The sequence below is a fragment of the Tripterygium wilfordii genome, chromosome 9 (genome assembly GCF_013401445.1).
Source record: "Tripterygium wilfordii isolate XIE 37 chromosome 9, ASM1340144v1, whole genome shotgun sequence".
NCBI classification, from domain to species: Eukaryota; Viridiplantae; Streptophyta; class Magnoliopsida; order Celastrales; family Celastraceae; genus Tripterygium; species Tripterygium wilfordii.
The window spans coordinates 914,825-936,482 of NC_052240.1; the positions used below are offsets into that span (position 1 = coordinate 914,825).

Below are 21,658 nucleotides of genomic sequence, written 5' to 3' on the forward strand. Positions count from 1 at the left end.
GCGAAAGAATGGTGATAATAGCAAGGACTCCGAGCACAGATATGGAAGGGAGATAAAAGTGTCCGCTTGTTGGGGCGGCAGGAGAAGGCATGGTAATCCGGGCGAAGAATGAAGAAACTTTCATATCTGGTAACTGAAGACAAATGATAAGACACTACACTTTGGAAAGAACAAAACAATATATACTATGTAAATTGTCAAATCATATATGCATATAATTATATTCACAAAATAAATTTTCAGACAAGATAAGAATTTGTATATATGTATGATCTATATAACACATATTGAATCAATGAACATAAATTCTGTTGATGACCAAAACCATGTATGATGAATCAATCAACGATAAGTTTTTTTTATAACCAAAAATAATATCATACAAGTTTATCCTTTGGATATTCGATATAAAATCAATCATAAATAAAATCAAGACATTTGAGATAAAAACTTAATTTGCATGAAATTATATATTTGGTCATGGAATTAACAAATTTGTACACCAATTTATTATTATACATTGACTTTTTTTGGATAAAAATTTAAATATTAATATTTTATATTAAAACAGCTTTAACAAGATATATAGATAGAGATAGAATTATCGTTAATTAGTTTATAATTAAACAGGGCATATAAGGTCAAAAGAGATGAATGTATATGATATTAACAGCACACAATTAACACAAAGTTGGGTAATAACAAGAAACAAAGGACTAGAATGAGCCGGTTGTAGTCGGCCTGGCCACATTTAGAAATCAATTTTATCTTATTCAATTTAATTGCCGGCTATTAAATAAAAAAATATTGACAAATCACAGACTTCCAAATTCCAACTCCCCTCTATTTTCCTTTTAAAACCCTCTTAATTCATTAATTGGAGGACTCAAATATTATTATCAATATCTCTCACTTTCTCTACTTTCTTCTTCTTGCAATCAAAACCCAATATTTTTTCATGGCGAAGTTATCACAGAAGAAGAGCCAGAGAAACAACAACGACAACAACAATGGTGTCACACCAACAACTACTGCTAGTGATGGTGTTACAAAGGTGAAGAGAACAAGGAGGAGTGTACCAAGAGACTCTCCTCCTCAACGTAGCTCCATTTATCGAGGCGTTACAAGGTGATTAATTATTATCAAAAATGTTTGATTACATTCATGTTTGTTTTGATCTTGTTTGTTTGTCCAATGTGGGAGGATGATGATGATGATGTTGTTGTTGTGTTGTTTCAGACACCGGTGGACGGGCCGGTATGAAGCTCACTTGTGGGACAAGAACTGCTGGAATGAATCACAGAACAAGAAAGGAAGACAAGGTTTGTTTTAATTATTTGTATATGATCGATCAATCACATCGATCACTAACTAGTTTTTGAAACGATGATGTTACTGATGATATGTGTTCTTTCATCTTTTCGGCCGTGGCGGCGCGATGGTTCGATCATATAATTATGCAGTCTACCTTGGTAGGTTAATGTCATGAATTAATTCTATTTTGAGTGAAATTCTTGATTTAGTAGTATCTAGGGTTTGTTCTGATTGTGATGGAATGGCATTTTTCAGGTGCATATGATGATGAAGATGCAGCTGCCCATGCTTATGACTTAGCAGCACTTAAGTATTGGGGTCCAGAAACTATACTTAATTTTCCGGTAATTAATTAGTTACTGTCGATGCAGAAATCAGGTTTTTTTTACCTTGACATTCAATCCACTTGAGGTATTGTGTGCTGTGGATCTTTCTCGGGCATGCATGTATTTATTTCAAGAATCACCACTCGAACTCATAACCTCTTAGTTTGGGAGAGTGAGTACCCACGTGATAAATTGGTGCCCAAATAGGATCCAAAGTGCACAATATATACCTCAACTGGCCTAAAATGAAAGAATAAAAAACCCCAATTTTCACATCCACAATTACATATATATATATATATATATATATGCTTGCTTTTTAATTGATCATAATCATATTAATCATGATTATGTAATATGTATAGATGATTATAATTTATAACTAACAATCAGTAACTTCTTGCATGTGCTTAACGGAAAAAGGTATGGACTTATGAAGAAGCATTGAAAGAAATGGAGGGTCAATCCAGAGAAGAATATATTGGATCATTGAGAAGGTCAGGCTTAATTTGTTCATTCATAGTTGATGTTAGTGATCATGGATTTCAAATTCATGTTCAATAATACTCAATTGAATCTTTTCTTCTTCTTTTTTTATCAGTATATTGACTTGACTCTTGATTAATTTTCCAGGAAAAGTAGTGGGTTTTCTCGAGGTGTTTCAAAATATAGAGGTGTTGCAAGGTATATAACTATACATGTACCTACATTACTCCTTTTTTTTTTTGAAAAATTAATTAAGAAATTGTTTTGGTGACTTCTCATTTAAATTAATTAAAGGTTTAAATTAATGCTATTTATTCTCAATTTCTTCTTTTAATCTATTATTTTCCATTAATTACTTCAAGTAGTTAGCCAAATCCTTAATACAAAATTAATTTCAAATGATGCAGACATCATCACAATGGTAGATGGGAAGCTCGGATCGGTAGAGTATTCGGCAACAAATACCTCTATCTCGGGACATACGGTATGTAATCCCTCTTTAGTTAATTATCATACTTAAAGCTATATTAATCAAGTAATACTTAAAGCTATATTAATCAAGTAATACTTAAAGCTATATATAATCACAACAAAATTGGCTAATATAAATTATTTAACCGCTTGAGTGATAACTGATAACCTAATGTTGAATCTCTTTGGGATCAAACTGTATGAATTCGAAAGGTTGATTTTCACCATAAACAATATCATTATGGCCCCACGATTTGGGATTTGACCTAATTTACTCTATTGTCAAGCGAAAAACTTATGTGCGCTCGGGATTAATGATCCGAGTTTAAGTCCAGACTTGATATCCAAATGTCAAACTTAAATGATGTTGTTCTCGATTTTTCCAACATTAGTGTTAGCCCCAAAATTTGAAGTTTTAAGCTTTTAGCAGGCAATTCTCTTTTCAATTAGCATTCTTATAGACCCTGGAAATTGAATTTTTACTTGGTTTGTTTGTTTTGCAGCAACACAAGAAGAAGCTGCCACCGCATATGACATGGCGGCGATCGAGTACCGTGGACTAAACGCCGTCACCAATTTTGACCTTAGTCGGTACATCAAGTGGCTCAAACCCAATCAAAACAACACCAACAATGACATTCATACAAATTCTCATCCAAGCCCTAATCCTAACCATAACCCAGAAGCTCATTTAACTCCAAACCTGGAACCGATTGGATCAACCTTTCTTGGAAGCCAAGAAATTTATCCCAACACTTCATGTGAACCCACATTGACTCAGTCGCGTCCTGCATCTGCCACATCAGCACTAGGGCTCCTTCTTCAGTCATCAAAGTTTAAGGAAATGATTGAGATGACGTCGGCCACAGACAATCTGGAGACAACCTTGGACTTGGAGCCACAAAGATGTAGTTCTCACGAGGAAATACAAACGTATTTTGAGTGTTCGGACTTGGGTGGTTATATAGATGAAGAAGAATTTATTTTTGGGGAGCTCAACTCGTACGTTCCACCGATGTTTCAGTGTGATTTTGAACCTTAAGAGGGTAACACTATCCGGACGAAGAAGTGGGGTATGTTTGGCGTTGATTACTATTCATATAGTATTTGTTAAGTTACATAAATTATTATTATTATTTTTTTGAATAGAGGAGTATAGACTCATATAAGTTTGATTAATTTCTAAAGGAAGAGAGGAAAAGGAATTTGTTTTCAAAAGTCCAGCTATAAGGCCTATAGCCATTGCGAGTAAGTACTTCACTGTTTTAATTTATTTGTAGATGAAAAAAAAAAAAAAGAGAGGAATAAAGTCATGTATTTGTTTATTTTTCATATCAATAAGCTGTAACTTGCAGGTTGTTACCACCAATAATAAATATTTCGTATTATTATTTGTAGTGAAAAGAGATAATATTTAGTTTTATCAGTTGAACAAGAGAATTTTTAGTTTTTACTCATCTTCTTATTGGATTTAATTGTAATATTAATATTTAAACGAGCTTTTTGGGTTTAAACATGGGCCATTCGGATCGGCCCAAAATAAACTTTAATAATCTTCAGCGGGCCCAAATAAACTTGTAAGGCCCGTTTGAGACGAAAAGCGGGACCAAGTTATAGAGGACCTGTCAGACCAATCAAAATGAGAGATCTGAAATTTGGGCCTAAAATAAATACGTTGTACTTGCAGATCGCAGATCCACTGCTTCTAACCTCAGCCCAATAAAAAATGACACAGCCGGATGGTTCGGATCCGAATCCGAATCACATGGCATATGGTAAATTTAGAATAAGAATAGGGTTAAGATTTAGACTTGTCATTAAACAGGCAGAGTCAGTGAAGGTGCTTATTAACTTTTGCTCTTTAAAAAAAAAAATTACAAACACCAGACTAAATCAAGTTACAAAACAAATAATGATGGTAAATCAAGAATCTTGGCTTCTCCTTCGTATCAAGCAAGACCGATCTCTATCAAATATAAGACCTGCATCATTATGCATCAAATATTTATTATCGGAACACACAAAAAATAACAAATAATCAAGAAATCTCGACATAATATAATCATTTTATATATATATAATATATATTATTAAGATAATTAAACTACTTATTATGATCTCAGTCTCTCTGACTCACTTTAAAAAGCAGAGTAAGTAAAGAGAGTGCCGCCGCTATTCAAAATGTATTTGTTTCCCCAGTAATTATACTTTAAAGTATACTAAAGTGTAAAAAGCAACTCTCTTTTTTTCCTCCTATTAAAATTATAAATATAACATATGGATTTAAAACTAATTAAATATATTTATTTTTACTGTTAAACTTAAAGTCTTTGTTGAATCGGATAGACCAGCTTTTACCGGTACCGCAACTTCTTCTCTCTCACACTTCTCCCTTTTCCTCTCTCTCTAAACCATCAACGTTAAAGATAAACCCTCTTTGAATCTTTTTGTTGTTCGCTTCAATTTCTCTCTGCCTGCGTTTTTCTTGAGCTACCTGATGTATTATTCTCTCTCTGTATCAACAATTCAAGCACAACACTCTTCTTTTGATTCTCTCAAGGATCACAAAAGAAGTAATCACGAACAGATGAAGCTCTGTGGTTGAAAAAGACTGATATCTTTGAAACTGGTCCCCTCTTTCTTTTCCTACTCGTGCAGACCAGAACTGATGCATTTCTAATGTCGCACTGTTAGCCTTTTATCTCCACAGACCTTCCTTTTAGTAAAAGCTTGTACCACAAAGAAAAGCTTCAAATCAAAGACAACCCAGATCATCATTTTAATTTTTCCCGAGAAATCCCAATGTGTAAAGGGTAAAGACCTTGTATTTTCTCTTCTTACAACCTTTTTTTCTTAAAATTTCTTCTCTTTTGATGTGGGTTATGCTTTGCAGGTCTATAAATGCTTTGATCAGGACCGTCCGATCAAAAAATCTTGATTCCCCTTCAGGTACCACTCTCTTTCTCTGTTTTGGATAAAAAAAAATAAAAATCCTCTGGCTTTTTTTTTTTTCCCCTCTGTTTTCTGACTGTTCCACAGACGTTCTGTCTCTTGCTGTCCTCTGTTCCAGTGTTCTCTATTATGATAAAAGCATTTACTCACCTCTATTGCGCTATTATTGTGCATCCCTAGTTCCTCACCGTACACGTGTCCAATCGCATCCTCGTATTATAAAGGAGCTTTTGCCTCTCCACAAATACTTTGATTACCCATGCAAGCAACTCACATCAGTCATCACATAACCTGAATACGTAAAATCCGGGGTACTTTGATGAAATGACTAAATCACCCTCCACAACTTTCAGATGGACCCCACAAGTTGGCAAGGAGGAGTGGCAATGTTTGACGAAGTGGTCAACAAGGTCCCCTAAAGTGTAGAGAGCAGCAGCAGCTTAAAGCTTAAAGGTTAAAGGCACCCCTAGAAACCACAAATGAATGTTAGGCTAAGAAAGACTGTCTTTGTGTAGGGTAACTCTCTGGTGGTCTCGATGAATTTAGCCTCGACAATAGTGCCCTGTTTGGGTCAGGAGAGTCAGGCCACATGGAATTTGTTTGTTTACATGTGTAGTTTCAGGGGCCATTCCTTAGATTTTGTGGGTTTATGAAGGATGGCAAGGAAATGGGAAGAGGACAGAGATTGCTTGCGCAAATCTAGCTAATCTGGGCTTCTGGAGCAAGTAAAGGGTAAATGAGAAGTAAAAGAGTTTGAAATTGAAGACAACAATTAAAAAAAAGAAAACCCATATGCCCACACCATCTTCTCTATTTCTTGCCTTCATTTCCTTGGCCTCATTATGTTTTGTGCCCAGTGGACACTCAAACACCCACAAAGGTAAACCTTTCATGTCCTTGACACGTCCTCTGGTGACATTCTCTTCTATCAATCTTTCCTTCTGCTCCCCCACAAATTACTCTTATTTCTGCAATTTTGGAGGTGGGAATTTCAAGAACCCTACTTTCCCTCATTGTTTGTGTTGGTATCTGATGATAGGTTTGTGGTTCTGCTGCTGTTGGTGGTGGAGGTTATTGGGGCTTGGACAAGATTGGTCGGAGAATATGAAGGCTCTGGCTGCTTCAATTGGGGAGATCGATTCCTATCTTGGGTTCTTCATGAAGATGGGTTTGAAGCAAATGGGTTTCTGGAGCCTGATGGGTTGTAGAATCTCAACTTCTCAAGTAGTTTCCCTGCAACAAGTTCTGTTCTTTCTGCTCTTCTGCTTCCTCTGCTTTTGGTAGCAATGTTGGTGGTGGTGGTAGTGATATTGGCTGAATGGCTCAATCTTAATTTTGTTGTTGTGATATAATTTTGTATCATTTATTGCTTTTGTTTTTTAAGCTGAGAATGTTCATATGGAAAAGCATTGCTTAGTTGGCCTCTTTTGGTTCCATTTGGGTTTGTTCTTTTACTCATGCTTGAGGCAAACTCCCCCCATTTGCTTTAGTAAAAGCAAGAAATTACACTAACCAGAGGGCAAAGAAGTTCGATGGGGGAGTGAAGTATTCAATTTTTCAGAGATCCTAAAAGATGCCCCGCAACACTGATCCATTTATCAATTCAAATCACTGTCAGTTCTTGCTTCTGTCCCTTTTATTGTTATTTAATTTTCTTGGGAAATGTGAGGTGGGTTGACAGTTATTGTTCAAATCATCAATGTATTGGACATTTGGACCATTTCCTTTCCTTCTACATGCTATATACCTTATGCAGCTCTGCTTTCATTCTCATGGTGTTCATTGTTCTTTCAATGCAATAGGCCGATTGAATGTTCTGTTTGGAGATTCATGTTTTTGGGTTTGTTGTTACCGCTGTGGGTGGTAAAGACTGACAATTTGAGGCTATGGTGCCTGGTTTTGGGTCCGGGAACACTGAAACTGCCGGTCTAGGTCCCCCTCTACTCCTCTAGAGTGTCTATAACCTCATTAAATATTGAAAAGACTGAGCAGGAAAAACAGAGCCCAAGACAAGAAAGTTGAGCTTCTGCTGACGAAAGGCCCCATAGGAACGTCCAATGACTCTGCACTCCCACAGCGATTTTGGGTTCTTGCCATGCACGTGATTGTCTAGTTCTGTTCTACTGCTTAAACCATCAAGGGAGGATTTAGATTAGATAGAATTTTTCCTGGAAAGTTGGGTTAGGGGGTTGATAGAAGGATCCGAAGTGCCTCTAGAAATGGAATTTCATTTGCCTACTTTTTGGGTTTTTGTACGCTTATTCAATTTTTGCTTTTGGTGGCCATTGCGACTTTATGAGAGTGTAATCGAATTTGGCGTCTCCATAGCGGCAGCTTTTCTTCCTTGGCTATAGAAAATAATCAAATATGTTGCTGAAGAGGCTTGAAGGGTAAATTGATGTTTGTTCCTGGTTGGGAGGGTCATTGGTGGGTGGGTGGGTGGGTGGGTAGATTGTCTTTGTCAATTAGAGTCTGCAACTAGTCTAGTCTGATTGGAGCCATTTTGGGGTTTGTTTGCAAGCCTAAACGAGTCCCTTGCCTTTTGATTTAAATTTGGAGCGGATCCAATTGGGGTATTGATAGCTAGATATGGGCCACAGCCCAATGGACTAGTCTAGCCATAGGAATGATAAAGCCCAAAAATGTCCAAACAAGTGGGCCTGGACTCAAAATTTATGAACTTAGGTAAAGCCGGATACAAAAAAAATGAATTGGGGCCTAGTGTTCAGCCCAATCCCGATCGATGAATAGAATGTTTTCCTCCAAGTCTGCCTTGTAATGGGGCATCCCACCGAAGCGCATCTTTATGCTTGTGCTGACTGATTACTAGTCCTTTTAGGTTAAGAGAAGTTGAGAACACCGCCATAACTGAACAGTACTTCTAGTCCTTTTATGGTAAGAGAAACTTATTCTTTTAGGATTTTAAAGCAATTTAGTCCTATATAAGTGGACTCTCGGCTCTGCCTGATGTATTATGATTCTCTTGACATCCTAGCTACCTACTTTTCTGTTCTTCCTCTTTTATGTTTTGTTCCTTGATTCGTCTTGCATCCCCTTAAACTCCATTCAATTATTCAGTTGATTCAGTCCAGTTTTTTTTTAAAATCTGCTTCAACGATGGCTGCCAAAGACGCAAAGAGACGACGTGAAAATCAGGTGGAGAGTAGTTCAGATTGGGCTACAGGACTTCCAGAGGGTATCCTTGACATGATTGTGGAAAGGCTTCATGTTAAAGATTGGTTATGTTTCAGTAAAGTATGTAAGCCATGGAAGAGTGTTGTAGTATCATTATCCGATACTCCTCGTAATCCAGTACTGCACGGGTGCCCGTGGCTTGTGGCTAAATCTACAAGAGATCAGAAAAGATTAATATTTTGCAGTGTAACGGAGCGGAAGCTTTGGTGTAGGGATTTAGATCTTGATCTTTATGGGTTCCTTTATGGCTCATTTGAGGATTGGTTGATAACAAGTCTGGTGAGTCCCAAGAATTCTTTCTCGCTATTTAACCCTTTCTCGGGGAAAAAAATTACTTTGCCTTACTTGATTGATGACATTCATAAGTTGGTGCTCTCAAGTTCTCCTGCCGAGGAAGGCTGTCTCTATATGCTAGTATGCAAGTCATCTACCCTGTTTATGCTGTGGAGTCCAGGGCTTACAACTTGTTATGACTTCTTTTGCAGGAGGCATAAACAAGAACCAGAGTCTATTGAGGATGCTGTTTTTTGGGGTGGAAAATACTTGTGCATTTTAACAGAGCAATGCAATGTCTTTCTTATTGATCTTCTGGATGCTTTATCGAGAATCGAAGGAGGAGGAAGATATGCATCAGTATTCGAGAATGAATTTTATCAAATCGAAATGTCCGAGTCCGATGCTCTGGAGAAACATAGTCGTGTTTTTAAGTACTTAGTAGAGCATTCAGGTGAGATATTACTTGTGCTTAGATTTTTCCATGATAACATGACTGGTGTTGATGCTAGAACACGTACCTTTAAGGTTTATCGGTTGGACTTGGATGAGATGAGATGGGTTAGGTTGTTTGATTTGGGAGATCATATTTTGTTTCTGGGTAAGAATTCCTCGACATTGTTTCGTACTAGAGAATTGGGAATTGAGGAGGGCGATTGCATATATTTTATTGATGATTATAAACAAATCCCGAGCATGGATCAGTGGGAAGTTGATATTATTGGGTATCCAAAAGAAGAGTCTGGTTTTGATGAGTGGGGAAGTTTTAGCTTGAAGGATGATAAGTTTGGCAACTTCTGTTATCCTTGGAGAGAAGGTAAAGTAGAACCAGTGTGGATCACTGCCCCTTCATGGTTGTATATGGGTGAACATTGGCCTGATTCTCATCAGATAGAAGAAGAAGAAAACAACTTATGATTTTCTTATGTGCTTGTATCTTAGGTCTAATAGCACCCAGCTGCTATTATATTTATGTGAGTATTTTGATATTATTCATTAGAATTATTTGCTCAAAAGGAAAAGAAAATAATATACAAAATGTATTTGTTTGGTACATTTTTCTTATGCATTTTTTGTTTTTTATTTTGCTTATTTTAGAGAAAAAAAAAAAGAGGTTAAATCTAACTTTAAAAACAACTTTGATTATTCATTTTCCAAAAACACCCTGAATCAAGCTCTTTAATTGGTGTCTTGCATTCTATGGGTGCACAAGTGCAAACTATGCTTACAAAATCATACTGAATGAGTAGTATTTGTTCTGTGGGCCGAGAATGAGCCCATTAGAGGAGTGTTGTTGGAGCCCAATTCATAAATCAAATCAGTAAATCACACACTTCGTTTTCCACTTGTCTGCCTTGAAGCTTTTGGCGCGCAGTCCAAGTTTCTTTCACGCCATATCACTCACCACGGCATTAGCAGTTTCCCTGTGTCGTCATGTTCTTCGATTCGTCTCCGACAAACTTCAACAATGGTGAGTCTCTTTCTCAATAAGCATATATTTTCTCTCCTTTCTTGTCCATACCCACAAAGGTAGGTAGGTGCATTTCTCGTTTTTCTTTTAATTGATATATTAACTTCTCCACAGGTCCTTCCTCCCCGGATGACTCCTACTCGAGTCCTATGAACGACACTTTCTCATCCTCCGCGTCTAGCCGCCTTCTCCGGGGAGATCGATCCTCCACACGTTCTGCATTTGCCAACCCCCCAGGCTCATCCCTCCGCAGATCTGTTACCTCTCGCAGACCTCCTCCGCCAATTCCTTCATCTACTGAAGACGGTCCGCTGTTCTCCTCATGTCGGCATGGACAAGACTTCCCAAACCTTCGTATGGGGACAAACATCAGCGTCTAGGACAGGAAGGAACAGATACAGACTTTCTTGACGCATTTCATGGAAAATTGAAGGAGTCAGAGTCAAAATTGAAGAATTCTGTGAAGTTGATAAGAGAGGCAGAGTATATGAGGGAAATTCAGTTAGTTTGTGCTTGAGGTAGAGCAGGAGTGGCTTGATGTTGATCCCCGCTATGTGTTCGATTACAATACAGCCCGCTTGAGGTCCTGGCTATCTTCGATATTGTGAGAGGGATCAGCCCACTGTATGAGAAGGACGTTCTAGTGAGGATTTATAATCACAAGAGCCTCTACTTCAATGAGAAATCTCAACCCATCAGGTTAGTGTTATTTTTCATGTGATAGTAGGATATGAAAATCTGGTGGATGGATTTTCATACGAATCTGATTGAATTCACTCTGATTTGTTTAGACATTGGGAAGATGGTTTCACTGAAGGGAATGAGCATTCGGTGTAGTTCTATTTCTATAATACAGAGATCATGGAAGCAGTATTTAGGTGTCTTGTCTGCGGGTACTATTCTGATCCCATTGTTGTGGATAGAGGTAACACCATTTTCCTTGCTTGTTTCCGGTTTTATGTGAGCCATGGTTCTGTTTTTTATCTTGTTATTTGTATCCTTTGTCGACCATTAGTGATACCAGTCCGGATAAGTGAACCTGCGACATACCTCTGGCAAGAATGCCTTGCCGAGAACTCCATGACGACTCTGGTTCACATCTCATGTTCGTAAGATGTATCCAGAATTTTGTCTCCCTTTTACTTAGTAGCCTGAGGGTTTATGTGTTTGGATTTGCAAGCTTAATTTGGATGGTAATTTTAAGCTTTAGTTGTTGAACCATAGACTGTTGTATACTGTACATCACTCAAAACATTCTAGGCCAAATTAATTTAAACCATCGTAAGTATCCACAAGGACTTTTCAGTAACATTTCCAGAAAATCCTTCAATGACCTGGAGCTTAGAAGTATCTTGAAGTAAAGGCTAAAGAGAACTTGCTATAATACAGAAATTACTGGATTAATTATTTTTCTTTTGAAAGTATCCTAATTTTTGAACTCTCTAATTGGGCTGCTATGAAGTTCAGGACTCAGGAGTAATTCATGGGTTCTACCATTGCTAAGCTATGTTAATGTCTATCTGCTACAATTTATGAGAGATGCTACGAACGTAATAATCGACATAATGAGGGGAGACCTGCATTAGTGGTGCGCTGTTGTATCGTAGATACTGTACAAGGCAAGCTTGTGAATTCCACCTTCAAAGATGTGAGTAAATATTCTCGATTGGTGGATTGCTGGAATATGTGATTGCCTCACTGATTGGGGCCATGTTTTGGTGATAGGTTTTGTGCCAGTGTATTGTAGCCTTGTAGGGTTAGCACTGTTGGTTAGGGCAGATGATGTATAGTGGGTTTGAGGTCAATACACTTTAATGTTGTGCATCTGGCAATAAGATTGTTGCTTGTATTGGTTTTTTGGGTGCTGCTTTGACCTCTGAAATATGGCGTCAATGATTGGAATACTGGAAAGTTTTAACTTTTAATAACTTGTTGGATTTCCTAGGTGGTTGGATGGCTGGTATTGTGGATTGGGATGCTTATATTATTGATACCGTTGTAGAATTGTTTTATGTTGTCTGCTCATGATTGGAGTAGTCATTAGGCTTGGTGCGTGTTTATTGGGTTGTGGTTTTTGAGGAGCTGTGCTGACTTTCTAAGGTTGGGGTAATTATTGGTGCTAGGGAAGGGTGCCATTGATGACATGGTTTTCTGTGCTTTCTTTTTTGGTGGGGTTGGAGCTTAGGGGGATTTTAGTGCACCTGGCTTGTCTGTTGGTGAATTTTATGAGGAATTGAGCTCAGAGATGCGGCTTCAAGGAGAATTGCAGATGAGGTAAAAGTTTCAAGTTTAAGATGGAGCAGTGGTGGAGTCTATTTAGTCATGAGAGTGGAGGCTTGGAACAGACTTTGGTGGAAGTTCGGGAATCCCCCATGTATTGCATGCATAGGGTTTAGTTATCTACTTACGTTGATCTTTGGGAAATCTGGTAAAAATGTTGGAAATTTTTTAGTTGATGATTCTGGAGTTAGGGTGGATACTGGAAATTGATTTGGAGAGGTTTTTGATGTTAACGTTGGGGATATATATGTGCAGCTCTTGGGCCGTGCGTCATCCCTTTAATAATTTTTTTCTTCTTTTTTGCTGGTTACATGTTGGTTAGTCCAAATTAGCGGATGAGCTATGTCCTATGGCCAATGTTATGGGCTCCTTTCTTCTGGCGTTAACATTAGAAAGAGAATTAGGCGACATTTCTTCAACATTCAGGTTTGCTGATAAGCAGATTGCAAGGCTTCTGGAAACACTTGAAGTGGGACGCCACACACAGTGAGTTTGTTGTTGCATGACAAGCTGGTGGATACTGGAAAGCCAGGTGACAGGGTTGTGGTAAGACCACGTTCTTCATTTCTTGCATATCGAAGAACAATAGAGAAATATTTGTTTATTTAATGTGTCTCCTATGTTATTGCCATAGATCACCGGGATCTACAGGGCTACGAGTGTTAAGATTTGGACCAACACAGAGAAAGTCAATTCTTCAAATTTCAAGGCAGGTGCTATGTTTTGTCTTTCTTTTCATTGGATATAAAGGGCTTGTGAGAGATTCAACAAGTGGGTGATTTATGTGGCTTGATAATTTCCTTTCGATTTGCAGACTTAATTGATTGCCTTCATATAAAGAAAACTGACAAGTCAAGAGTGCTGGTAGATAATTCCATAGAAGTAGACAATGGCTCACTTAGAGTGGAGGAGGATATTCTGTTTTAATTATGAAGAGAAGGGTACTTCAGTTTGTAGTTCCCCCAATAAGGATATCTTTTCTCAAAGTTCACCTCAATCATACAACTCTTTGGAATCGCAGGTGGCACAATTTAAAGAGCCAAACCTTATACACATGACAGACTAACCAGGTCATTGGCACCAATCATATGGGAGCGAGATGATGTGAACAGAAGTCTTCCGTTCCTGGTAGCTTGTAGTTCCAATTTTCTGAATCTCTGGCTTTTCTGTGAATATATATTTGGATTAATCAAGAAGCTAATACATGCATTTGTAATGCTGTAATTAATCAATTTTTCTCGATGTAGGTTTTTGGTGGGCATGCTTTTAAGTTGCCTTACTTCTTTTTTACTTACCCCACTAGTCATTCCTTTTAAAATAGAAACAATTTTATTGTTCAGGTTCTGGAGAGCGGAGCACTGGTATTGATAAAATGTCCGAAAATGCAAGGAGCATGTTGCACGAGGTTTGTTCATCTTTTCCTCTCTGTTTTTTTTTTTATTTTAATTTTCAGCAATATTCATGCACATTTCTTATGTGATCACGGATTGCAAATATGCAAAATCTTCCTTTGCCGGCATGTTTACATGCCATGCCAAATAGACGCATCCCTCATATAATATATTTTTGTTTTCAAATTAAATCAATTGACCCACACCCACACTGCGATCATGTTGACCAATATATTTTCCGAGGATCCCTCCTTTTATATTATATTATATTATGTATTGTGTTGGCTTTTTATTAATTTATTTTAAATGATGTTATTCTTTTCTAACCAAGAACAGGATAACCTAGGGATGGCAAAAAAAACCGATTCGAGCATTATCCATAGGATACCCGGTCCATTTAAAATCCGAAAACCGATCCTATAGGGTTTGGAAACGGTTTTGGTTTTGATTTTCAAACCCGTTACGGTTTAGGGTCGGGTTTGGTTTTTGATACCGGGTTTAGGGTACCCGAACCGTTTAATTAAAAACGTTAATTATAGTAATAACATTATAAATCATATATGTAAAGATATATTAGTAGAATGATAAATTTAACATGATCAAGCATATTAAATAAAATAATATAATAAAATTATAGATTATACATTCAAACTTGAACAACATGATAAGTCATATTATTTTTTAAGAAATTAAATTATACATTTATAGAAAAATAAAAAAAAAATTTAAAAGTTAAATGATAAATGGGTACCCGAAGGTAAATGGTTATGGAACGGTTTCGGTTTTGGAAATTTAAATGGTTCTTTAAACGGTTTTGGAACGGTTTTGGTATTGGGTACCTTAAATGGAAACGGTTTTGGTATTAACTAATTGGAAGGGTACCCGACCCGTTACCATCCCTAGGATAACGATAACCTTCCTTCCGTGCTTTTTTAACTTTAATAATAGTGCTTTGGAGTGTGGACCGCTTGAATCCAACTACGACAATTGTCAACCATACACGTGGCCGGGTGAAAATTATAAGATGAAGGGATTTGCATATTCAAATGGATAATATTTGAGACTTTAAAAATTGACCCTCAAAAGTTTTTCATTTAATATGGAAATGGAGTTTTGAATATAAAATGAGTTTTTCATGTATATTTTTAATCAATAATTATTTTAATATCATATAGATTTGAATAATTTTTAAGGTCTTTAACATTGTCTTATTCAAATTGGGCTTATCCTATTTCTATCTACAACTACTTTTTAAAGTTTCACCTACTTTTTGGGTCGGAATCACTAACCCTATCCCGGTCCCCCATTATCCAAATACAAAAACAGAAAAGGAGTAGCAGAAAAGCCCACTCCGATGAAAAAGGATATCATGTGTGGCCCACACCACATACGTGTCAGACAAACCTAACAAATTCATGGACAAAACGGTGCTTCTTTCTTTTGATTTATTTCTATGACGACGGTTTAGCTTATCCGCTCTTGATTGAAACCTCAACGAGCTGGACCCACCGCCTCGCATTTTGTTATGTGGCGATGGGAGTCGAACCGCACAAAGCCTACGCAAACCAACATCACCCCCTCTCCCCCCTGGGGGACCATCCTGATACTCGGAATCTGTCCTTTGATATCAATTCATTTCCTTTGAAGCATATACTGATACAAATCTTCCTCTTATTCTCTCTTTTTTTTTTTTTTGTTTTGTTTTGTTTTGTTTCCTTTAATATTGGGAGAGCAGGCAGAATAGAACCGCCTTTTTCTGTCAAACGATTTGGTTTTCTGGAGCCACCCAGAATTTTGGGTCCTGCAATTCTGTGACTTTCTTCAGTTAAGTTCGTTCTTATCTACTTTGAATGACATTTTTCCATGAATTGTTGATTGATATGAGATATGTTGGAATTTTTTCCTCTGACTTGTGGATTTTCCAATTTTCTTTGAATTGTCTCTCACTCTCTACGAGTTCTTTCTATCAAGTTGCGTTTCATGTTCATGCCAACAAAGAAGATGATTAATTTATGTTTCTTGGTTTTGTTTGGTGGTGATGGAAGATGAGCTGTTTATCGTTGGGCATTTATGGTATTCGTTGACCTTATTTGATTGCACATAACTGTTCGTTTAAATAATATTGTACTTTTGTGGTACATATGGAAAATTTTGTGTGGGATTATAAGATACATCCTGTTTTGGCGCAGAAAGTTTTAATCTTTACCATTAAATTTAATATCAGGTCTCTATATGTATTAGCGGGGCGTTGATTGTCTGGAAGAGAACGTTCATTTAGTACTTTGTATTGGTCAACTTATTGCAATCTTTATTGGGGTTGGAACTTGGAAGATGAGAAGAGTTGTAAGATCTGTTCGCTATATTCAATTGGCTGTTCAGCATCAAAAACATAATTACTCAAGTAGTTCTGCTAAGTTGCAAGAACATTTGCGAAGTGCCAATTCTGATTACAGGCTTACCAGAAATGCTGAAATCCATAGATTTCTACACCTACAACCCGCATGTATTACTTCTAGGGCTCTGTCAACTGATGCTGCTCCAGTAACTGATGGAGGTACAATGTCCATTTCAGGATTTAAATTGTGCTTTTGCTGCAATTAAAGAACCAAAGCCCTACCGATACGATCTTTCTTTCTTTGTGGTTATTGGGTTTTAATGGTTTAATTGCAGATTTGAATAGGGGAGGGCCTCTTGTGGAATATGAACGGAGAATTTCCGTGGGTGAGTTGGTCGAGGGTGATGACTTTCAGGTATTATATTTCATTTATGACCCTTTTACTTTTTCTGTCGTAGCTCAAAAATTGAGTCATTACAGTTCTAGGATCAATGTAAATCCCCTGCTTGTGTTACTGGGAAGTGCGAGATTAATGTTATAAATGCTAGAATTGATTTTTTGAGGAATTTGTGTTGGAACCAATATGCCGCATAAATGTAGCATTAATTTCCGGATTTTGGATATACTTTTGCATTTACAAACTGCTGTTTTCAAGCCTGCTCATACTATGATTTTTAAAACTTAATTTCTTTTAATGAATTGCACATTTAATATGATACTTGTTCAATGGTGGACTGGTGGTGTAGTGTAATGTTTATTTGACGCTACCAGAACAATCACTGCTGTTATTCTTGATGGTCAGTCTGACATTGATGTCTGCAGGTTGGCACACTAAGAGAACTTCAAAGACTCTATGATGAGCTTGTTGAGTTTGCCGACACTTGCCAGCTGGATCGCTATGCAGCTTCCAAGAAAGCTTCAAGGTGTCTGTTTACTTTTCTTTCCACTCCAAGACTACATTCTGGTGTGACATTGAGTTCCTGTGTTTCAGTTATTGTGGTTTGTTTATATGCCACCCCATGAGTTTTCTCATCACTTTTTTTGTCTTCCTATCAGGAGCCGGTGGTTATGGTCTCGTTTCATGCCCCAGTCCTCATGCTCACCTATCAAAGGGCTGTATCTTTATGGTGGAGTTGGAACGGGAAAAACTATGTTGATGGACTTGTTCTATGATCAATTGTATGTAGAATGTTTATATACAGTTTTTTTTAATGCTTGCATTCAGGCCATGGGATATATAGTCCTAAGATATATCCTAAGAGAAATAGGATGTGCGGTCAATATGGACACATCACATGGAATTCATGTGAACTGCAGTTATTTTTTTCAACCATTGTTCAGTTTTGTCTTTCTATTATCTGCTCTTGGTTTAATATCTGATATCTAATTGTTATTTCATAGGTCCTGTAATTGGAGGAAAAGGCGGATCCATTTTCATGACTTCATGTTGAACGTCCATACTCGTTTGCGAGTAAGAATCTAAATCATTGTATTTATTTCCAAATTGAAGGACTATTATGCTAAGAATTTTAAAAATAAATAGATAAATCACTTGGTTTAGTTTATGTTAAATTTTAAAATGTTGCAGAAGCACAAGGGTGTGGCAGATCCACTCGAAGTTGTTGCTGGGGAGATATCCGACGAATCAGTTTTATTATGTCTGGATGAATTTATGGTATGCTCCTATGGAGAGGATTTTTCCTTATGAGAAGGCTGTTGCTTCTTTTCTTTTTCTTCTCCGGTGGCTGCATCGTGATTTTTCTTGTTGTGGTTCATAGGTGACTGATGTTGCTGATGCATTGATTCTAAACCGTCTTTTTAAACATTTATTCAACAATGGTGTTGTATGTATTTCATGCCCACTCTCCTCTTTCTGATATGCAATGTGACTGTGGATTTAAGATGGAAACTGACTTGGAATTTACACCTCATTATGGGAGGCAAGTGCAGATTCTTGTGGCCACTTCAAATCGTGCTCCAGATAATCTGTATGAAGGTGGATTGCAGAGGGATCTTTTTTTACCATTCATAGCCACTTTGAAGGTATATAATGGATTTTATCTTGTTGTAGTTAGATATTGTCAAACCTTCACCAAACTTCTTTGTTTTTGTTATATAGTATAATCTTAACAATTTGAAATTGCCTTGTTGTAGGAAAGATGTGTAGTTCATGAAATTGGTTCATCAGTAGACTATCGGAAAATGACTTCGGTCAGGCATCAATTCTTTTTATTTAGATTTGTTAAACTTCATTTTTGCATTTATCTTGTAATCCCTTCACAGCGTATTATCAAAGTCAAATATCTGCTTTCTTGAATGGAGTGTAGGCTGAGGAAGGTTTCTATTTTGTTGGAAAAGATAAGTCGAGCCTCCTTAAGGAAAAGTTTCAACACCTGATTGGGGAAGAAACAGCTAGCCCACAAGAAGTGGAAGTAGTGATGGGAAGGACGTTGCAGGTGTGTGCTAGTTGGTGCTAATGCATATGCCATATGCACAACTTGGTCATGTTTTCTAACATTTTAAACTGTTTTCTCTGATTTTTATCAGGTTCCTTTGGGTGCTAATGGATGTGCATATTTTCCTTTTGAGGAGCTTTGTGATAGACCTCTTGGAGCTGCAGACTACTTTGGATTGTTCAGTGAGTAATATCCACGTGTGTGGATCTTGATGACCTTGATGTTCATGTAGGATTTAGATTGACGGTCGCCTTTATCCAAAATACTGGGATGTCGAATATCATGTTGACCCATGAGGCCATGACTAACACTGGATCTGAGAGTCTTTAGGTTGGCTATGTGAATATTAATTTGCGAATTATCTTTTCCCTTTGTGGATTTTTTTGAATGAAAACTATAGATGTCAATTGTTCTGTTTACCTTGAGAAAAAGAATTCCGGAAAGCATTTCAAAGAATGCCTCCTAGTTAGAAATTGCACCAATGGTGATTTATTTTTTTCATATATTTAATGCCAAATGTCTATTTTTTTGTTGTTCCATATATAACACTCAAGTTAATCCTCATCGATGATCTGTTTTCTTTACTTTGAGCAGAGAAGTTTCATACTCTAGCAGTGGAAGGTGTCCCAATTTTCGGACTACACAACAGGACAGCAGCATATAGGTTTGTCACATTGGTTGATGTATGTCCCATCTCTCTTAATTGGGATGATTGTTCTAAGATAAAGTTCCACCTATGTTTGTTTCATACCTAAATAATCAAAGAAAGTTCCACCTATGTTGTGATCTTACTTGGGATACAGCATGGCTTGCTTTAAGATTGTTTCACCAAATATGTGGATCTTCGTTATGAATTGTGCAATATGTTAGTTGGTCGTAACATTGACCTTTCGTGCATCTTCTTACTTTTCAGTTGATTGTTCCCCTCAAACTTTGTTTTTTTTGTTCTGCCTGCAGTTTTCAGGGTTTACAACACATGACAATACTATTATAGATTACCATTCCCATAAATGTTATGTTAATTTGACCTTTTTTTTTCCTCGTGAACTTGTCAAGAGTTCAGGTTCTTAATTTTTTGAAAATATTACTCCCCTATGAAATCGGGGGGCGGAAAAAAAAGAAGCAAAGAAAGAAATTAATAGGAAGAAAGAACAAAACAAAGCATATCCTTCTAGTTATATGTCTCGTTCCCTTGGAAATATTTTGTGGAGCTTCTTGACGAAGTAGCTAGACAGAAATGTGGAGGCTTCCATTCTTCTGCCTTCTTCTGACAAACTACTTAATGTTTTATATTGCTCCACCTTTATGGTCACAGGTGATGTATGAGAGCAAAGCTAGACTATTGTGCACAGCTGAAGGGAGTCCTCAAGAACTTTTCAGATGGGTGGTAACAATATCTGATGCCCAGCACATGGCACCCAGAACCTCTTCAAGATCAAGGAGAAGTGATGATTCCAACCTTTGTGTGGATAACGAACTCGGATTTGCAAAAGACCGGACCATTAGCAGGTATGGTATTGTTGAGTGTTGGAATCTGATTGATTCCCGCCTACCTTCTAGAAAAACTGGATACAATTGTTTGTGGTTCACTAGAACATTCAGGATCCCAATCAATTCATACCGAGTTGATAACTCCTTTCTTTTGTTTGTAACATTGCTTCCTTTCACTGCATGCAATCCAATCCGCTAAGATCAGCTCATTCTTGTCAAACGGTTATGTATAAATTAGTTGGGGTGAATAACTGCATCTCTTACCACTGTGGGGTTTGAGTGGGGTAAATATATAGTCTTGTCCCTGTTATGAGGAGAGACCGTTGCCTTGAGTTCATGAATTTGATATGGAGCTATGTTATATCTCAAAATTAGTTGAGAGAGTTTTAGTACATTGGTTTACTCAAGACTCTCATCCTGAGGAAACTTTTATATCTTGTGAGTTATAAGGTGCATGCTGTATTCTGAGTTTCATTCAAGGACCCGTTCATTTTCTTGTTTCTTCTTTTGATTGAAAGGGTTCCCTCTGACGGTCTCTTCTTTGCCTCCGATACAAAACAGCATTTGCATATTCCTCTCTGAAGTTGGTGAAACATACCATCTAACACAATGAAATTATTGCTTTTTCATTTGGAGTTCTTAAGCTGGTTATAATGAGGAACACTGGTTCAGTGGTTTGAACAACTAATAAAAAGGTTTGTAACAAATTGTAAAATTGATAATCGATGCAGGTTAACGGAGATGAACAGCAAAGAGTTCTTAGAGCACCATGCTTCCATGCTAGGAGAGAAGAAACTTTCGCAGGATGGTATCAATGCGAACGTACTTCAAGCCTGACATCCAAAGGATCGAATAGCTTATGCAGGTATAGCCTTGTGAGTGAATTTGATGGTTAAATTGGTGCCAAATTTAATATAGGCCTCCTTAAATCCAAATCCAAATCCAATATTTGATCGTTGAAATAACGCAGTTCATAAACTGCGAAGACATGTCATTGTAACATATACCTTATCCCACGATCTCTAAATTGTATTTCCTTTGTATCAATAATCCCATCTATTGGTGATTACGATTACCTGTAAAACAGTGGGAGCAAATACTTGAGGCTTTAAGAATTGATATATTCTGTCAAAACTGCATCAGCTTGTGCTTGCAAGTTTTCACTTTCAATAATTCCTATCCCAAACTACACTTAGCCTTTTCTAATGATTCCTATC

The 21,658-nt window shown here is 37.2% G+C and overlaps 4 protein-coding genes and 1 long non-coding RNA gene across 8 annotated transcripts; all 5 read left to right on the forward strand.

Annotated features, from left to right (window-relative positions):
• The first annotated feature begins 958 nt into the window (after positions 1 to 958).
• Positions 959 to 3,639, forward strand: LOC120005444 (AP2-like ethylene-responsive transcription factor At1g16060). Its single transcript, XM_038855068.1, has 8 exons — positions 959 to 1,128; positions 1,240 to 1,322; positions 1,464 to 1,472; positions 1,570 to 1,658; positions 2,064 to 2,137; positions 2,274 to 2,324; positions 2,534 to 2,610; positions 3,101 to 3,639. Exons 1-8 carry the CDS (start codon positions 959 to 961, stop codon positions 3,637 to 3,639), a joined length of 1,092 nt encoding a protein of 363 aa, XP_038710996.1.
• Positions 3,640 to 4,984: 1,345 nt separating this feature from the next.
• LOC120006508 lies at positions 4,985 to 6,985 on the forward strand. 2 transcript variants are annotated; one of them, XM_038856563.1, is made up of 3 exons: positions 4,985 to 5,410; positions 5,491 to 5,546; positions 6,589 to 6,985. In XM_038856563.1, the coding sequence occupies exons 1-3, from the start codon at positions 5,400 to 5,402 to the stop codon at positions 6,831 to 6,833; spliced, it is 312 nt and encodes a 103-aa protein (XP_038712491.1). In that variant the 5' UTR covers positions 4,985 to 5,399; the 3' UTR covers positions 6,834 to 6,985. The 2 variants fall into 2 exon arrangements, 1 of the variants encoding a protein (XP_038712491.1); XR_005470027.1 differs by lacking the exons at positions 4,985 to 5,410; positions 5,491 to 5,546 and adding an exon at positions 5,808 to 6,429.
• Positions 6,986 to 8,406: 1,421 nt separating this feature from the next.
• On the forward strand, positions 8,407 to 10,071 carry LOC120006650. Of its 2 annotated transcripts, none has more exons than XM_038856773.1 (2): positions 8,407 to 9,023; positions 9,230 to 10,071. In XM_038856773.1, the coding sequence occupies exon 2, from the start codon at positions 9,408 to 9,410 to the stop codon at positions 9,933 to 9,935; it is 528 nt and encodes a 175-aa protein (XP_038712701.1). In that variant the 5' UTR covers positions 8,407 to 9,023; positions 9,230 to 9,407; the 3' UTR covers positions 9,936 to 10,071. Both variants share the same exon structure in this region, with proteins under 2 accessions (XP_038712701.1, XP_038712702.1).
• A 303-nt stretch (positions 10,072 to 10,374) lies between these two features.
• Positions 10,375 to 13,477, forward strand: LOC120006697. The gene is made up of 5 exons (XR_005470070.1): positions 10,375 to 10,488; positions 10,603 to 11,187; positions 11,280 to 11,413; positions 13,195 to 13,314; positions 13,403 to 13,477. It is a non-coding gene; the product is annotated as an uncharacterized LOC120006697 (long non-coding RNA).
• A 127-nt stretch (positions 13,478 to 13,604) lies between these two features.
• Positions 13,605 to 21,371, forward strand: LOC120006696 (AFG1-like ATPase). Of its 2 annotated transcripts, XM_038856830.1 has the most exons (16): positions 13,605 to 13,896; positions 14,109 to 14,173; positions 16,384 to 16,713; positions 16,830 to 16,909; positions 17,317 to 17,417; positions 17,551 to 17,673; positions 17,896 to 17,965; positions 18,083 to 18,169; positions 18,273 to 18,338; positions 18,445 to 18,537; positions 18,649 to 18,705; positions 18,822 to 18,950; positions 19,042 to 19,132; positions 19,545 to 19,633; positions 20,266 to 20,459; positions 21,173 to 21,371. In XM_038856830.1, the coding sequence occupies exons 3-16, from the start codon at positions 16,491 to 16,493 to the stop codon at positions 21,276 to 21,278; spliced, it is 1,509 nt and encodes a 502-aa protein (XP_038712758.1). In that variant the 5' UTR covers positions 13,605 to 13,896; positions 14,109 to 14,173; positions 16,384 to 16,490; the 3' UTR covers positions 21,279 to 21,371. The 2 variants fall into 2 exon arrangements, with proteins under 2 accessions (XP_038712758.1, XP_038712760.1); XM_038856832.1 differs by lacking the exons at positions 13,605 to 13,896; positions 14,109 to 14,173 and adding an exon at positions 15,774 to 15,983.
• Positions 21,372 to 21,658: the final 287 nt, after the last annotated feature.

What these genes read in the sequence shown, in the direction of transcription:
- LOC120005444 (XM_038855068.1), top strand. Translation starts at nt 959, where the DNA reads ATGGCGAAGTTATCACAGAAGAAGAGCCAGAGAAACAACAACGACAAC. An exon ending in TATATTGGATCATTGAGAAG is followed by an intron (nt 2,138 to 2,273) that starts GTCAGGCTTAAT and finishes TTAATTTTCCAG; the next exon opens with GAAAAGTAGTGGGTTTTCTC. An exon ending in CCTCTATCTCGGGACATACG is followed by an intron (nt 2,611 to 3,100) that starts GTATGTAATCCC and finishes TTTGTTTTGCAG; the next exon opens with CAACACAAGAAGAAGCTGCC.
- LOC120006650 (XM_038856773.1), top strand. Translation starts at nt 9,408, where the DNA reads ATGTCCGAGTCCGATGCTCTGGAGAAACATAGTCGTGTTTTTAAGTAC.
- LOC120006508 (XM_038856563.1), top strand. An exon ending in AAATCTTGATTCCCCTTCAG is followed by an intron (nt 5,547 to 6,588) that starts GTACCACTCTCT and finishes ATCTGATGATAG; the next exon opens with GTTTGTGGTTCTGCTGCTGT.
- LOC120006696 (XM_038856830.1), top strand. Translation starts at nt 16,491, where the DNA reads ATGAGAAGAGTTGTAAGATCTGTTCGCTATATTCAATTGGCTGTTCAG. An exon ending in GCTTCCAAGAAAGCTTCAAG is followed by an intron (nt 17,418 to 17,550) that starts GTGTCTGTTTAC and finishes TCTTCCTATCAG; the next exon opens with GAGCCGGTGGTTATGGTCTC. An exon ending in ACTATCGGAAAATGACTTCG is followed by an intron (nt 18,706 to 18,821) that starts GTCAGGCATCAA and finishes AATGGAGTGTAG; the next exon opens with GCTGAGGAAGGTTTCTATTT.